Here is an 18,120-nt window from a genome sequence, read left to right on the forward strand (position 1 = left end):
CCCGTTTCGTCCACCTCCCACCTCCGAAGGAAGCAGTCGAGGACAGGGTGGGCGCCCGGCTCCGTCCCAGCCCCCCTAGCGCCCCACGTCCTCCAAGCCCCCAACTCTGTCCTCCCCTCCAAGGCGGCCGGAGTCCCGGTGATTGTCGGCGGCCGGCGGGCCGGCGGCGGGCCCCAGGTTCAGCCTCCCGGCCTCCCTTCTTCCCGGCCTCTGCCTTTCCTCGGCGAGGGAGCGGGGCCGAGGTCAAGGCGCCCCTCTTGGAGTCCTCCGCGGAGCACAGCCGGGCCGGCCTGAGGAGGGGGCCTCGGAGGCGGGGTGCCAGCCCCGGCTGGGCGGGAGGGGTGCGCACTGCGGCGGAGAGGCCGTGACTCACCGCCTGTAACCCAACACCCGCCCTGCTCCCCTCCCCCAGCCTCTCCTCCGTCTCGGGCCTGGCGGCCGCGGCGACACCTAAAACAAAATGAAGGGGCGCCCGGGCCCCTGGCGACCCCGGCCGGATCGCGAGCGAGCCCCGGCGGCCTCTGGCTCGGAGCGCTCCCGCTTCTCCCGCCCCGGGGCTCGGCCAGCCGCCGCCGCCACCACCGCCGCCGCCGCCGCCCGGGCGCCAGCAGGCGGGGAGGCCGAGCAGCCGGAGCAGGAGGCGGCGGCGGCGGGCCCGCGGTAGCTGCGGCGGGCGAGCCCGGGGAAGGGGCGCCGGGCTTGGAAGCCTCCAGTCCGGGTCCCAGCCGAGCGAGGACAAAGCCCCCCGGCCGCCGCTGCGGCCTACCCCGCGCGGCACAAAGGGCGAGTCGCGACACGCACCCATCCCCCTCCCAGCTCGGGTGGCCCCGGGCCCCGGGTGGCGGCGGGGAGGTGGGGAAGCCCCGGCCACGCCGCCCCTAGCTCCCCTCCCCCGGGGGCCGGCCGAGCGCGCGCCGCCCCCGCCCCCGCCCCGTCTGCGCGTCCTCCCGGGGAGGGGTCGGGGGGCGCGGCGCCCCACATAACACTCCCCCGCTTGCGCTCGGAGCCACCCCTCTCCCCTCCCTCCTGCGAACACCGCCGCCTCCCCTGCCACCGCCGCCACCTCGCCCGACGCTCCGCAGCTCGCCGCGGCCGGGGGGCGGTGCGCGGACCGTGCGCGCCGGGGGCGCCAGATGTGCAGTCCGCGCCGCCGCCAGTGACCGAGCCGCAGCCCGAGCGGGATCGGGCCGCCTCTCCGATGCTGCGGGGGCGACCTTGAGTGCGCCCCGGCTTCCTCGGCGGGGACCCCGACACCGCGAACGCTGTGCCCGGTCCAGCCCTCTCCAGCCCGGCTCGCCCAGCTTTCCGACATGGAGGGGGCCGCTGCTCCCGCGGCCGCGGACGGCCCCGACTTGCGGCCGGGGGCTCCGGGCTCCCCCCCGGAGGTGGTGGCGGGGGCCACTGCAGCCCCCGCGGCGGCGGCGGCGGCCCCGGAGCCCAGGAAACCGCACGGGGTGAAGCGGCATCACCACAAGCACAACTTGAAGCACCGCTACGAGCTGCAGGAGACCCTGGGCAAAGGCACCTACGGCAAAGTCAAGAGGGCCACCGAGAGGTTTTCGGGCCGAGTGGTGAGTGGGGAACCCCCACCCCCTCCCCGGAGCGAGGGCCAGACGCGGCTGCGGACCCAGGGCGCCCGGGCCGGGGGAGGGGGTGGGGCTGGAGCACTAAGACTCTTGTCCGAGAGGGGCTTCCCGGGAACCCCCAGACAGACTCCTCACTCTCACCCCAGCTCCCCGTGACTCAGGCGTGTTTCTCTCTTGAAACACTTGTTACATCCTGTCTGCGCATATTTTGGGGGTTTTTCTCCCAGCAGCAAAGTAGTGTTTATGATTTGCAAACACTTTGCAGTCGTTGGGACCATGGAGGTCTCCCTCCCGGGCACGCATTCAGACCAAGCCCTGGAATGCCTTATTGCTCTAACTCCGAACAGACCCACATTCTCATCGGGGAGCAGGTCCCCGGAGTCCCGTGTCCTGTACGTGAGGGCGACCCCCCCACTCTCCCACTCCTACTCTCCATCACCCGGGTGCTGCTGTGAGCTGCAAGGGAGGGTGGACTCCTGCCTGTTTTTTAAGAGAGAGGGTTAGAGAGCAAAAGTGAAGGCTGCTGCACGCCTGAGGGTGGTGACAGTTCGAAATGCCCAGGGCATGGGTAGCCGCACAGATGCTGGATTGCAGCAGACCTCACTGCATTTCAGGTCCTGGTTGGAGGGCTGCTGAATTGCTTTAGGGGACTGGGCCAGCCTCCCCACACTTTGTGACAGCTGAATCCCTGCCAGGGTCCCAGTCCCATTTGGAAGCCATTGGAGTACCTTGGGGTCTCTGCCTTGTCCCTAACTTGGCGCGCTGTCCTTTTCCTTTCTGTGGAACAGGCCCTTGAAATGCACACTGCTTGTGGCCAGAGGGTTGGGTTCAAAGTGACTGACTGTTGCAGAAAGATTTTTGTGTGGTGTGTGGCAGAAAATTAACATGGTTCTTGGATTTGAAGCATATCAGATGTATTTTAATTGATTTAGGGCCCAAGTCAGGAACTAATTATGGTACGCCTCATGTGCACTTTTGGGGGGGGGATGTTTTGGGGCCCAGGGTTGCTTATAAACTTAACGAATGACCCCGGGGTAAAAGCAAAATGAAGGGTTGAATGAAGTGGTAGGTGGGTTGATGTTGCTATTTTTCTTTTCAGTCTGTACAGGGACCGTTCTGTGGAGAAAATGGGGCCCCATTCAGAAGGTTTAGCCCCCGAATTCTCAAACACTTGGGTCCCTGGATAACTCCCTCATCTAAGCTCCATTGTTTGGGTTGATCCAAATGTATTCTGTAGCTTAAAAAAAAATGTCTGGGATAGGTTAATTGGAAACTTGAGACATTGTACATTGTATTTAAAGCTGTCTCCAATAAACAAATCCGATAGCCAGCAGTAGTTAAGAATTCACTCTGGGCAGGTGCCATTTTTTCCCCAGAGGTTGAACACGTTAAAGAGGGAGATGATTGTAGAGATGTCCTCTGAGGAACACACTTTCAGGTCAGTGGAAGAACAGACCGAGAAACATGCACTTCATTCATGCTTTTCTTCTGAGGTGATATTCCCCAGGCTGGATGTTGAATAAGCAAGGACTAAGCCTGGCTCCTTGCTCGGGTTGTCTTAATAGCTGTTGAAGAATCGCGCTGGGAAGTTGGAAAGCGGAATAATGAAAAACAGACCCGGTCAGAGCTGCAGGTTGAGGATGTGAATTCGTGAGGGGCTGAGTGGTAAGGGTGTGTCTGGGATCTGCCAGGGGACCCGGAAGCCTGAATGCTGGGGACCTGCCGTTAACTGTTTGAAAGAGTGAAATCTTGTCTTAGGGCCCACTCCTTTGTGAGCTTCGCTGAGGCTTCCTGTCGGGCCTTCGGCTCGCCGTCTGATCCACAGACGAGGTTAGAGTGGAAGGGATTGCATCAGTAGCCGTAGTCGGGAGCCTGCCTTTCTCTTTTGGTGGGTGTCTTTCCCTTTATTTGCAGAAACTCTGAACATTCCGGCGGGATTTAGTAGAATGGCCACTAGGGGGCGCCCTGAGAACGGGAGAGGCTCGTTTCTCCGTCTGGAGACCGGAGTCCTGCTCCGTTATTGTCCAGCCCCGGTCGGTTCCCATTGTGTTATTAATTTCAGCTAAATCTCTTGTTTTACTCAAACATTATGTAAAGATTTTGAATCTGGTAGCAGATCCAGGCTCAGAAACTAGCAGTCCTCAAACTGCTTTCTATTCGATAGATAAACTGAGAACGTTAGCAGAATCATCTGGTGAAAGGCTTGCATTAACCAGATGGGAAAACTGAGGTTTGGGGATGGGAAGTCCTCCTTGGCCTTGGGTCCTCCCCCTGCGGAGTACAGTGCTCACAGATGGCGTAAGAACTTAAGTGAGAAACAGGAATTGTCAGGTGGAAAATTCCCTGTGCCTGGCTGAACAGAAAATAAAGCAAACACACAAAACAATTGTTTAGCAAGTCGTTGTCGCTTGGACAGTGCTTGGTGACTCAGATTCTGTCAAGAGCAGCAAGACATTCTCATCTGAAGTATGAACTTGGAGTTTGCTTCTGGTTCTAGGGATGGACTGAATAGCTACAACTTGCTTTTGGGGTGCGGTGGAAGAGATTTGAGACAGGGCGGTCTCAGGTCTGCCTTTTCAGGTTTTGAGTAGAATTCCGAAGTGATGTTTTCATGTCATTTGTACCCCTGTCTTTTATGGCACCTCTCAAGAGGACAGCGGCTTTAAGCCGCATTGCCAGCGCGGGTGGCTGGCGTCCCGGGCACGAGACACTGTGGGATCAGCACTCCTACTGAAAGCAGCTCAGAGACAGAGAAGTGTTTAAAAATGAAAATGTTGTGGCTTTTAATTGCACATCTGGAAGGGCCTTCTGAATCAAACAGAGCACCATGCAGCATCATCGTCTGTGTTCTGGGAAAGCCACTTCTGAAGAGGGCTGTAGGACCGGGAGCTTGGAGTGGCCCTCGGCCTGGCCTCGTCCAGGCACGCTCCCTTCTGAATTCCCAGATGTGGTTTGTGGCCACGGCCGGAGGGTGTCCATGACACAAGGACTCCAAGTGGCTTGTTCTGGAGATTAACACACCCCACAAGGACGCACTCTTGCAGAAGGGCTAAGAGCCCTGGTGGACATTCGGATCCCGACTTTCCGGTAGCTCCATGAGCTTGTGCGAGCTCTGTAACTTTTTGAAACCTCAGCTTCCTCATCTGTAAAATGGGCTACCAATAGTACCACATGCGTGGACTTGTGTAATGATTGAGTCAAATAATCTATGGAAATCCTCAGAAGGTGAAATTAGCCAGTTTAGTTCCTTCCGTGGACTTTCCCTTAGATTTTAAGACCACCAGGGAGACCTGGAAGCTCAGACAAACCAGTGTGCTTTCACTCAGAGAGTGGTAGCGGAAAGAATCCACTTTTCAGATTAATTAGGGAAGGCAAGATTCACAGAAAAGTGTGCCCATAAGAAGCCAGGACCATCAGCCAGCTTCTGATAGGATCTGAATGCATTTCTAAAGCCTTGAATTTGGGCTTTGTTTCTTGCACAACTTTTGTTTTGCTACAGTTCTGGGCAGGGCTGTTGAGTGGAGCCCCTGTGGCATAACACGGCATGCATTTTCTTTGAGCCAAACTGCCTGGACCTTCAGGCTGCGCAAACTATTGCCAAAACACCCAAACCCAAAAACAAACACCATTTTGAGACGTGTCATATGATCCCCTTCCCACCAAGGGCCAAGTTCAACTTTCCCTCTGCACCAGGTTGTCTCTTGCAAGCAGTATGCTGTGTGGGGTGGGTAGGAGGTGAGGTCTCTGGGAGGGGTCTGGCATGGGAGCAGCAGGTCCAGTGGGCAGAGTGTGCCCCCATTTGCTGTTGGTGTCCCTGGGTGTCCCAGAACTCTAGTGTGGGTGATGGGGGGTCCTCACTCAGCAAAGGAACTGAGTTGACCAAAAATAGGTATTTGAAGCACTGGCCCGAAGTTACTCCTTGTCGGTGCTAGAAAACTGCAAATGAGGGGTGCTGTCATATGGTAAGCTGGCCTGCTGGGCCAGATGGCTGTCATCTGTGGTGGCTCAGGTGCCATGTTGCAACGAAGGCCAGTTTCAGGGAGTAAGGCTCGTTGGCCAACACATGGGCCAAATTCCTCATCCTGGGGATGGGAAAAATAAAGCATGGAAGCGTTAAGGGACTTCTCCGGGGTTGCACAGCTGGTAAGTGACCGAGCTGGGTCCAAGAAACCTGATTCTCAGTTTGGTATTTTTTGCATCACTCTTTTAATAAATCTTTACTAGAGCGGGACATGATGCTCACTCTTAAGGGGCTTGTAGTCTAGTAGCCAAGATAAAATGTACTTACAGATATTGAACTAGTTCTATGTAGGTGTGAGATTTATAACTGTCTCCCGAATGCTGCTTTCCATGTTAAAATGCTGGGACCCAGGTGTGACCAAGGCCCACAAAACCACCCATCTGGTGGAAGAGGTTCTAAGCACTTACAAGGTCTGAGTGCCTCTGCTCTATGGGACTGGGTTATGTCAGGTGATTTTCCAGTTGGAATGCAGCTCACTGAAGCTTAGTTTGTTCAATCGAGTTCCATTCTGGACAGGAAGACCCCCCTCCCCGTATTGCCACGGGTGCTGTGATTACTACCGGCTGACATTTTTGAAAGCTTGGTGTGTGTCACGCTGGGCTAACCGCTTTCCAGTCATCTTCTCTCATTTAACACTCAAAACAACCCTGAGAGGTGTGGGCTCAAGTTAGACCCATTTAACAGATGGGCAAAAGGATGCATAGGGAAGTTAAGTAACTTGCCTGGGGTCATACAGCTGGGGGGTCAGGTGGTCTGTTTCAAAACCCACTGCTGCTAGAGAAATGGAGAACCTTCCTTATGTTGTACAACGGGTGACCTCTGGATTTGGGTGTGCTGCCTGCTCATGGTGTTGGAAGACTAGCGGTGGGGTTATTCTTCTCCTGGAGGAGGGGGCTGGGTTCCGTGCAGTATTCAGGAAATGGATAGAGAGAAGGGACTGTGACATTCTGCAGGGTTAGGGAAGACAGCTGATGTCGAAGATGATCCTTGATTTGGGTTTCAGAAGATTGAGATACGGGGCATTTCAGGCAAAGGGGAAGTCTAGGGTGAGCAGGTCAGATTACTTATGAATGGATTGACAAGATAGGATGGGGTCGTAATAATAATATTTAGTAATAGTAATGGCAGCTACCAGGTGCATCACCAGGTACCTGTTAACTGATTTAATTCTCATAATGCACCTGTTATTATCCCATTTTCCAGATGAAGAAACTGAGTCACAGACCACAAAGGTCACATGTAGTAGCAGTGGCCGGAGGTTGGACCCGGGCAGTGTGAATGTAGAGACCTGGACCATATCTCTTTTTCTAGGTGGAGAGCCCACCCTCTAGGTGGACTGAGCTGGGTTCTGGTCTCCACGGGGCTTTGAGCCCAGGAGTCTGGTGTGTTGGCTGGGTTCTGGTCTCCACGGGGCTTTGAGCCCAGGAGTCTGGTGTGCTGGCTTGGAGCAGGGTGGGGAGCCTGGAGGTTTTCGCAAGAGTTGAGGTATGAGAAGATAAGGATCGGAACCGCAGTAATATGTCTGCTTCTGGCGAGCTGTCTGCTTCTTGGGCCATGAGTCTGTTTTAATGAATCAAGTCAGGGATCTCTCCACTTGGACACACACTGAGTTCTTTGTTTCTTGAGTAGCCTCAGATTCTGGAATCCCTAGCAGGCCTGGAGAGGTCAGCTGGTTCTCTTCCCTGCCTGCAGATAGAAATGTACCCACAGCGCGCAGGACATCTCACTTCCTCCTGGGAAGCAGCAGCAGGTGAGGTTTGAGGCCAGTGTCTCGTCGGGTGGTAACCCCTGTCTTGCTGTCTCAAACCTCCTGTCGCGCCTAGCAGCCTGCCTAGCACATAGTAGGTCCTCAACAAAGGCTTGTGGGATGGACACTGATGTGAATGGGGTCAGTTCTCTGACCCCAAGGAGCTCTCTGATTGGCTGGGATTGAAAAGCGAGGGCTGCGGATGAATGGCGGCTTACACGACAAAGTCTGCAAAGCCAGGCGGACCGTCCCGAGCATGGATTCCATCTGTTACATGCGCTCATGCTCTCGTGAGGGAGAGCGATGTCCGTCCAGGGCCTGTCGGCTTCCTGGCCATGGCTTCCTGTCCTCAGTGGCTCCGGAGTCAGACGGCCTAAGTCTCATTTGTGTTTCCCACATGAAAGTCCCGGAGCATCTGTAAGTTATGATTTGTGAAGTATCTGTTTTAAAGCAGAACGCATTTATCATCGCGCTGGCCCAGACGACACTGTACAGCGCAGGAATGAGAGGATCCCAGGCCCCAGAAGAGGAGGGGCTCGGCCAGATGACCCGCCCGTGAGTGGAGTCTGGCCGTATTGATAAAATTCTCTGGAAACGGCCCAGGAGCAGGCAGATGTTGACTTCACCGCGGGGCTCTTCGGTAAACTTGGAACCACCTTTTAAGATGGGGATGGGTGGTTCCCCACCCGGGCCTGCCCAGGAGAAATGCAAACACACGTCCGCCCGGAGACGGGAACACAGATGTTCCTAGTGGCGTTCCTCCTAAGAGCCCTCAGTAGGAGCAACCCCAATGTCCATCAGCTGATGAACGGATAAAGAAAATGTGGCATGCTCAGTTTATTTATGGAATATGGCATGTGATTCTTTCCGTAATTTTATTTAGGGAATATTTAGGGATTATTGTTCTGCAGTCAAAAGGAACAAGATGCTACGGACACGCTACAACACGGGTGAATCTTGAAAACGTGACACTAAGGGAATGAAGCCGGTCACAGGAGATCACATATTGTATGCTCCCATTTCTGCGAAATGTCCAGATTCGCAAAGCTGGAGAGAACGTAGATGAGGGGTTGGGTAGGGCTCGAGTGGGTTGGAAGGAAATGGGAAGTCGCTGCTAATGGGGGTGGGGTTTCTTTCAGAGAGAGGGAAATGTTCTAAAATTGATTGTGGTGATGGTTGCACAGCTCTGTGAATATACCGGAAGTCCCCGAATTGTATATTTTGAATGGGTGGATTTTGTGATATGTAAATTAGATCACAATAAAGCTGTTATTAAAAAAAAGACAAACCAAAAAACCGAGGCGGGGCTAAGGGGAGTGGGGATGGAAGCCCATATCAGTCAGGCCTTCAAGATTCCAGTCTGTGGGTCCCCAGAACTCTCATGCTCATTTTGTGTCGGAAGTGGTAAGCAGTGTCCTGTGTGCCATGGTCAACCAGTGCTGCTAGTGGCCTTCATCATTCTTTTTATTAGCCACCACTCATCCCTGCTCTATGGCTGAGTAGTAACGTTCAGACACAACATACTAAAAACACACAAAAAACACCCAACTTATGTAGAGGGTTGACGTACCTTTTCCTTCGAATCCATTGGTCAACCAGATGTATGGATAAGTGTTTCCTTTGTGCTCGGGACTGTTGGCCATTTCAGAGAACATGACAAGTCCTGTACTGAGACTTTAGTAGGGGCATGTGAATCATACATCTGGAATAATCTGGGAACAATGCAAGATAGTATCTAAATGAGGTGTAGAGGAAGAAATCATGGCTGTAGGACCAGATGGATTTGGGTTCAAATTCATCCCTGCTACTCGGCAGCTAGATGGTTCTGAGCAAGCTACATGTTTTCTCTGAGCTTCTGTTTTCTCACCTGGAAAGTGCAGCTCCCTCCCAGCACCCTACCAAGTGGAACTGCCACGAGAAATAGGATTTGGAAGCTTCCGACACAGAGCCTGGTTGCCTAGCAGGCTTTTGAAAACCAGAGTTGGTGTTATTATTTATTTTGGTGAGAAGTACCAGCAATGCATACCTGGTGGTCTTTTATCCTAGAACATGAGTCTCCTTGCTTGAAACCCCGCCATGGGTTGTGTGGGGGAATTTGCCACATCCTTCAAGGCTCCTTCCAGGGTCCAAACTCCCACTTCTTCATTCTTCTATCTTGGCCCTTTGTGTGTTTCCTTCAGAACACGTGAACTGTGTGACTTTGATGATTGGTCTGCGGATGCCCTCCCCTTTCTTCCACGTTAGAAGGGCAATAGGGGTCCCATCTTACTCCTCACCACTTTCTGGCCTGTGGCCCCGTGCCCTGCCTACCGTAGGTGCTCAGTAAGTATGAATGAATGAATAAATGAATGAATGAGAAGTGCAGGAGCAAGCCTGAGAAGGGGAGTTCTGTGACCATGGAGGCAGCAGGAAAGGAAGGCCCCTTGGGTCCACACCCTCTTCCCTTTCTGGCTCACCTCCCTCCTCAGTGCTGTGTGGACAAGTGTGGAGAGCCTAGCATTGCTTGTTTGTTTGTTTTAAAGATTTTATTTATTTATTTGAGAGAGAGAGAGCATGAGCAGGAGGAAGAAGGAGAGAGAGAATTCAAAGCAGACTCCATGCTGAGCACAGAGCCTGGTGCGGGGCTCAGTTCCACCATCTCGAGATCATGACCTGAGGCAAAACGGAGACGAGAGTTGGATGCTTAACCGACTGAGCCACCCAGGTGCCCTAAGAGCCCAGGGTTGGGAGCTGTAGCTCTGCACCCCTGCCGGAGAGGAGGAGGGATCCTGTTTCCCACCCTGGGCGGCTGCTCCCACACTTTCATATCTTCCCGGGAGACCCCAGCCCCCCCCCATCTGAGAAGCCCTGGTGATCGTCTCCGCACGAGTAGGCAAGCTTTAGATGCAAAGTACGTCTGCAAAGATTTTCAAAACCTTTTCTCCCTGAGATGTAAATCAAGTACTTTAAGAATTGTACACCGGCTGGAGTTCAGAGTTAATGTATGTCTGGAAAAAACACCATCATGATTTGCCTTTTAAACTCAAGAGAAGAATTCCACATCGCTTACTTTCGTGAGCGATCCTGAGACAGCAAGAGGTTTCTGGGTGGAGGAGCTGGGAGCAGCGGTGGTAGGGTCCCCTGTCCCTGGGAGGGGAGGGGGGTGGCAGTCAAGTGGCTCAGGGCCTGAGGGCAACTTCCCAGGGAAATAAAGGGGAGTTGCTTGTTTGTCTTGGTATGTCCTGAGGGCCTCATCCCCTCCTCATTGTCACATTTCCAACCCCTCTGCTTGCCTCAAGCCTCCTATTGCTGTGGCTCCAAACCCATAAAGACAGAGGATTGCTGTGGGTTTAGGAGTTCTTGTTGGCTCTTGTCATTTCATCAAGAATTGGGTTCCGCTCGGGTATGGTTCACAGGGATGTTCTCGTGTCTTCTACAGGACAGAGGTGGAAGGGAAGTGGGTGATCCCACCTGTGGATCTGAAAGGGAGCATGAGGGTAGGTGCTGAGCGTGGCCTCTGAGCCAGGCTGCCTGGGTTTGAGAGCCTGCCTGAGCCTCCTCGTAACCTTAAGTTGGTCAGCCTGACTCAGTTTCTTCATCTGTGAAATGGGAGTGGCTGTGAGGCTACATGCACTGGGTGTCAAGGTCTTAGACACGTGTGTGATCCACAGCGAAATGCTCTTTAAGTGTTACTCTTAGAAGGAACCCTCCTGGGAAAAGCAGGACATCTTGTCGGCTGACATCACGTGTCGTAGGTACCCCGGTGTTGAACCCCCTTTCCTCACCTGTAAATCGAGGGGCCAAGACAGACTGGTCTCCAGGCTCACAGGAAGAGAATCTTGGAATTCATGAATGAAACGGGTGAAATGTAGATTTCATTTCCTGTTGCCTGGTTTTTGGCAGAAGGACGCGTGTTGCGGGGGAAGGGAAGTATCTTTTATTTCTCAAAACTCTTTTCAGGTTGTCTGGTGCAGGCTTTGACAAGTGTAAGGAGAGTCGTCCCATGTGGAGTGTCAGCCCGCCCTGGGGAGGCCGTCTTACTCCCAGGCTCCTGGTCCCGTCGGATGCCCTTCAGCCCAAGGCAGGCGGTGCTTTTTTAAGCACGTCTGTGAGGTGGGTTCTGCGCTAGATTCTTCGTGAGAGAGAAGACTCTCCCCTTCCAAGGACCTGTACGTTTTGTCATGTGTGAGATGGGATGGTGAGAGTAGTACATGTCCCCTGGGTGGTCCTGTGGATTCAGGAACGGTGCTGAGAGCAATGTTTGACATGTAGCCATTCCTTGGCAAGTGCTAGCTGTGATCATTCAAGGTTTGGAGGTGGTCTAGCTCATGTTTTGTGCGGTTGCTTGGAGGGAATCTTTGCTTATTCCTAAGATACCTAGCGTTTCTAGGGCTTTCCATGGGTCCCCGTGAGGCCAGAGCCCATGGCTGTCTCTGCTTTTGGTTGTGACTTTGGCTCTCCCTGGAGACAACATTTTTTCCTCCCCGTGGCTCTAGCAGTGATGGGGGCATTCGGCATCCTGGGGGGCGGGGGACGGGGTGCGGCTCAGCTCCTTCATCCTGGAGGCAAGACTTGAGGGTTGAGGAAAAGAGAAGGAAGGTCTCTTCCCAGGGCAAGAGACGTTTTTGGCAGCTTCATTTAAAAGGAAGACTGACTCATGGGTTTACTACTATTTCATCCTTAAAGAGGAAGACAATTGATCAATCGATCAAACTCCTTTTTAGGGAGCACTCCATTTTTGCCAGGCCTCAGGGTAAGTGCGTCACCTGCTGTCTTCGCTGATGTCTTTGTCGTCCTTAGAGCCATTCTGTGGGAGAGATGCTACAGCTATTCCCACCAACCGGGGAGGAAACTGAGGCCCAGGGCCCCACTCTTCGTCACCTGGGGATGATGGCAGGAATTTAACTCATTTCTGTCTCAGCTCTCAGTTATGAGCCTAGACAGCTTCCCAAGAAGGAATGGAAACATCTGCTGTCATTTTTCCCTTGTGGCAGGTGTTCCTTCTGCCTCTCCCACATGGCATTTAGATATGTATTCAGATAGTTGATGAACATGTGTGCCAGGCACTGTGCTGGGCACCGGGGAGACGATAAGGAGCATGACACAACCTCTGTCCCAAAGGGACCCAACCACCTCTTGGCTCTAGAACTTGCAGCTCCCCCTGGTTATTTCAGATCCTGATTTTTGTGGCCTACAGTTACCCCTCTTAGCTGATCTATTTAAGGAGACTGATTCCCTGGTGTGTGTGTGTGTGTGTGTGTGTGTTGTTGCTTTAGTCTGTTGGAATTGTAGCTTTAGTCTGTTGGAATTTCATCCGTTGGCCTCAAGTACATCCCTCATGCACCCTTGACTTTCTCAGAGTCAATTAAAAAAGATGCCAAAAAACTTAGAGAAACTCTCAGTGGTCCTAGACGCCAAGGAATTAGCTTGTAATAATGGTTCTTGGTAGAGCTGAAAGTGAACTTTTCCTTCAACTAGCAGAAGCAGCGGGAGGGAACGGACTAGCCCTCCATTGATTGGGTGAGCTCCAAGCCCAGTGTGTGAATGTGTCTGGATGGAAAGGCAGGACAGGGATGTGCTCACTCTAGCGAGAACCCTACCTTGGGTCTTCCTCATGGTCAAATGGTATCTGTTTCCCAGCAAGAATCAAATGGGATGTTCAGGGAGGGAACAGGTCGGTGTGCAGTGGGTATGCAAGCAGCTGGGAACAGAAATCCTGGAGAGGAGAGGAATGAAGGGGAAATATCCCCTGAGTCCTGTGCATCTGCTTGAGTATGTCATCCGGAGCAGATGGAGGGTTCTTTCCCTAACAGTGTTAGTAGCAGGAAACCTTTATTGAGTGACCAGTGGATGCCAGGTGCTGTGCTGAGTACTTGACAGGCCTTCTCTCCTTCTCTCCTGTATCATTAGGATGTTCATTTTGAACATGAGGAAGAGGAGTTTTAGAAAGCTCGGGTGACTTGCCCAAAGTCTCAGAGCTGGGATTTTGGGGCTGGGCTATCTGATGTCAGGGTCATGGTCATAACCACTGGGTTCCTTTAGCCTTTCATGGGTCTGGGAATTTGGAAGCTTAGGCAACCCTCCTTCTTGGCTTTTTACTTGCACGCTGGATGGTAGGTACCCATTGAACCCAGACTTAAGGCTCAGAGAAGTTGTCTCCAAGCTTGTGAAAACAGTAATTGGAGGAACTCTGTCCCAAAGTCTCAGTGATTCTGTGTCTTAGTCAATTACGTCCTCCCTGTGCCTAGTTCAGGGCCTGCCCCACGGTAAACACCGTCAATACTTGCCGAGTGGCTGTGGGGCATCTTGAGTCTGGGGGTGGTGTCAGGAGACTTGGGGTCAGTCCCCTCATGGGCCACAACTTAAGCTGCACGAGCTGGGGCAAGATCCATCCCTTTTATAGCGTCGCCTAACTCATCTGTGTGATGAGAGTTCTGGGACCGATTTTGGTGTCAGGCTTCATTATTCACTCAACAAATATTTGTTGAGGGCCAGCTGTGTGTCAGACGTTGCTCTGCTCTGGCTGAAAGGGGAGAGGGACGGTCAGAGCCCCCTTTCCCGCCTCTTCCAGAGTCTGTCCTTGGCGAGTCTTCAGGTCCTGTCCCCACATGACTCCGAGGCAGCCGTCACCGAATCCTCCCTTGCTCGTCTTCTCGTGCTAGAATGCACGCTGCCCCCGGTTAGGGGTTTTTATTGCTTTCACTTGCCGATGTATCTCAAGTGCCTGGTCCAGTGTCTGGTGAATCAGGGTCGGCGACACATATGCACGCGTGCCTGGGTGCATGATTCGGAGATCCCTCTTGCTCACGACATCTCTGGAGGTGAACGTTCTGGGGCTAAAGCCCAAGAAGAAAAGGAAGGAGCAAAAATCCCCCTTTTTCCAGGAAAAACACCGTCTTTCCAAAGCGAGATGCAGCCAAGACTGGGAAGGAAGGTTTATGATCCCCGCGAGCTGCGGGCGAGGGAAGGCAGCAGGATTCCCCCCATTTGTCATCGGGTGGTGCTTTTTGCAAACCACAGAGAAAACAAAACAAAAACAAAAACTCCCCCCTTCCTCCCCCCGTACCTCTCCTCCCCCCCATGCTTGCTTTATTTCAAGCAGAAAGGGCACTTGCTTCTTAAAACAGCTCATGAAGGAAAAAATTATAACCAATATCTTCCATTTCTCTGGTGGCGGCACAGCCTGAATTCCTTTCAGCCCCACAATGAGTTCTAATTTTATGAAATGTTTGGATTAGCCACCAATTTTCCGGTGGAATTTAGGAGGCTTGTATTCGTACTTAGGCTTGAAGCGGAGAAATCTCATAAAATCCATGCCGTGTCTTGGGCCCAGTGGGACGTTCTAGCCAAGGACAGAATGACCGACCATCCGCAGAGCGGCGGAGCCGAAAGAGATCTCTCTGGCAGCTGTGGGCAGGCTTTGCGGGCGGCAGTGTGTTCCAGAACCACGGTCCCTGGGGCTTGGCCGGGCTGCATACCTCTTCCAACTGATCATGGGCTATAAAAATTCCAGCCCAAGTACAATGCCTTGTACCTGACCTTGTTCTTTCAGTCCTTGGAGCCAGAGAACATTAGGGCATCTGGTAATTGGGTGAGAGGCATTTGATAACACATGGTGCTCTAAGCACACTGCCCCCACCCCCCACCTGCCACCCGTAGGACATAATGCCTGTGTTATCATTTCCCATTTCCATTTCTTCTTCTGCCTCTAGACCTGCACTAACTAGGACATGACTGGCTGTTAAAATTAATTACAATTAAAATGAAAACTTCAGTTCCTTGTTTACAGTAGCCACATTTTAAGTGCCTGATAACTCTTTGCGGCCAGTGTCTTCCTACCAGTGGGCAGGGCTGAAGAGGTCTCTTCCATCTTCATAGAAATTCTGATTCGAGCTGCTCTAGGTGCCGAGTTTAATGACAGAAACATGCTGCCCTTTGCTTCGCTTTATTAGTTCCGAACGCAGCCCCTGTCTCTATCTGTAATTAGCAATCGCATCTGTCATCTTTTCTGTATCTGGTGTCTAGAACACTGCCTGGCATGTTGTCAGCACCCAGTAGTGATGTTTAGAGTGAATGAATGAAGTCTGACTCAGCATTGCTTTGCACGGGCCTTACCCAGAGTGGGCCTTCAAAACACTGAACGAACACTTCGAGAGTCACCTAGTGTTTGTCAAGCACCTGCTGTGTGTCAGGCATGGTGTGAGGCTCTGGGGGATACAGACACGGATCCTCTAGCTTAGCCAATCCAATGGTTCTTAATTTTGAGGGGACTTGTGGCTCTGCTGGGTGTGCCAGTCAAAATGTACCATCTTTGGCATCTGCCCCAGAGAGTCTGATCCAGCGGGGCTGGGGTGAGATGTGGGAATCCACAGCATTTGAAGCAGGCGACTCAAGTGAATGTGATGGGATTAGTCCATGGTCTGCACTTTGGGAAGCACAGCTGTGGCTGTGGGCACCTGGGAGACGCAGTAGGGGAAGCGTCCGACTTGGTTCTGGCTCAGGTCGGACCTCTAGAGCTCTTGTGAGATCGAGCCCTGCGTTGGGCTCTGTGCTGGTCGGGGAGGCTGCTTAAGATTCTGTCTCCCGGGGCGCATGGGTGGCTCAGTGGGTTGGGCCTCTCTGCCTTCAGCTCGGGTCATGATCTCAGGGTCCTGGGATCGAGTCCCACATTGGGCTCTCTGCTCAGCAGGGAGCCTGCTTCCTCCTCTCTCTCTCTGCCTGTCTCTCTGCCTACTTGTGATCTCTGTCAAGTAAATAAATAAAATCTTAAAAAAAAAAAAAAAGATTTTGTCTCCCTCTCCCCCTGTCTTCCCTCCTCCCCTGCTTCTCTCTCAAATAAATAAATGAATCTTAAAAAAAACCAAAAACCAAAAAACTCAACTCTGGACAACGGGAAGCTCGTTGCTATATTTATCTGGGGATAGAGCACTCCACTTTCTTTAGTCCACACCTTCTTTCTTGATAACTAGAGAGCCCTCAGACCCTCATAGAGTGGTCTGGAGTTCATAGAGGCGTTCCTAGGGTGGGCCTGAAAGCGTGAGGTGTCTTTGCCTGCTGTCCCTTCCATGGAGTGATCATAATAGCAAACAATTGCATAGCAGTGATTGTAGCTGGCTGTAGCTTATGTGTGTTAGATCCTGACCTAAACTCATCCTCACAGAAACCCTGAGATGTGCACACCATGACTATTCCCATTTTACAGTGGATACACTGAGGCATAGAAAATTAAGTCACTTGTCCACACCTGCTGTGCTCATAGGCAGGATCCAAACCCTGAAATTGGGTGACATTTCTGCTCACGGTCACTGGGCTTTGAGCAGCCGCCTTCTGTGCGCGTTGGATGGACCGTCATATCCTTTTCTGCCAGTTCCTTGGAATCAGAGTTCAGGTGTGTTTATGCAGTGCCTATTTCGGGAATTAACACGGATGGACATTATGAGCGCTGTTGATTTACACATGCCCATCCCTGGCCTTAAGGAGCAGAATTAACTCATTCATTCGGCATACATTCCCTTGGGCCCACTACGTGCCAGCTCTGTACAGAGAGACTGGCGCTTGGCCTGATCTGCCCTGATCTTGACCCTTCAAGGCTACACCTGCGTTGACTCTGGTCCATTTGACCCCGCTGAGGGCAATTCCCGCTACACTGCTGGTTCCTGGCTGAGCAGTAGAATAACCTTATAAAAGCTCTCTGGGGATGGGGCCCAGGCACCCGCATTTTAAACCATCCCTTAGGTTATTGGCTGGCGCACGCTGAGTGTACAGGTCCGAGGTCTGCTCTCCTGAAGATGCCTCATGGATGCCTGGCCAGGTGGGGACCTCACCCACGGGGAGGCAAGGCCCCCCCTCGCCAGCCCCCAACCTTGCCCCGGTAAGCTTGCTTTCTCTGGGGAGGACTGGTGTGTCCAAAGCCATCCGCCTGGATCTGGGCCGGGACCTTTTGCTCCTGTTGCATCAGAGGCTGCCCGTAAATGCGGCAGCTGGCTTGTTTTCTTTTTAGGACCCAGTGGTAGCGACCTTTGTGTGTCTGTTTATTTCAGCGAAATAATTCCATCCTCCAAAATCAATTCCCTGGGGGCTACAGAAGTACATTTGGAGGGACTTCTTTCGGTGGGGTGACCTGAAATGTCCTCTCGAAAGTGGCCCCAGCTGCTCCCCTTCTCCCAGCCCCTTCTCACGCTGCCCCCGACACTGTCATCTCGACCTCGCAAGATTTGGAAGGTCTCATTGGAGTCGTTTTCTTACTTACGTATCTCTCTGCATAAGGCCTCTTTGTTAACTACAATCTTAAAGCATTTTGGAGCACTTAGCGTTGTTGGGACCCCTGTGGGCTTATTTTCTGTGTTATCTTCTTGCATTTTGCCTTTTCTTGGCAGTGAGAGATGAAAGAAAAGTCTGAAATCCGGGCTTTTTATCCTTAGGCTGGAAGAGCTTATAATCATGTCATAGTTTGCTAGCCTTGCTAGAGGACGAGGAGTTCCATGGGCTGTAGAGGCTGCCATATTGGGGCAGTTGACTTGGCTGGGATGACGGTGGGTGGATAGTCGGCTGACTGGACAAGAAGGCTGTAGGGAAGGCAGAGAGTAGCCATAGGGAAAAGCAAGGAAAAGCAAGCTCCTAGCGTTGAACCTGCCATGAGTCTCAGTCAAAGAAATGGATTTATTTTGGAATTCTTTTTCAAGTGTACATACACTTTCTTTCCTTCTTAAAACAAAAGACATGAACATTAGACTCTCCTTGATGTCTTTGGGGAACTTCTCCTAACTGGTCCTCAGAACTTTATTTTG

General features: G+C 52.5%; 1 protein-coding gene across 1 annotated transcript in view; it reads left to right on the forward strand.

Annotated features, from left to right (window-relative positions):
- The first annotated feature begins 996 nt into the window (after positions 1 to 996).
- The window catches only part of NUAK1 (NUAK family kinase 1), a 71,233-nt gene continuing 54,109 nt past the window's right edge, over positions 997 to 18,120 (forward strand). Inside the window, exon 1 of the mRNA XM_032346516.1 lies at positions 997 to 1,571. Within this exon, the coding sequence (XP_032202407.1) occupies positions 1,311 to 1,571 (261 nt within the window). The 5' untranslated portion in view covers positions 997 to 1,310. The remainder of the gene's footprint in view (positions 1,572 to 18,120) is intronic.

Source organism: Mustela erminea, chromosome 6 (genome assembly GCF_009829155.1).
Source record: "Mustela erminea isolate mMusErm1 chromosome 6, mMusErm1.Pri, whole genome shotgun sequence".
NCBI classification, from domain to species: Eukaryota; Metazoa; Chordata; class Mammalia; order Carnivora; family Mustelidae; genus Mustela; species Mustela erminea.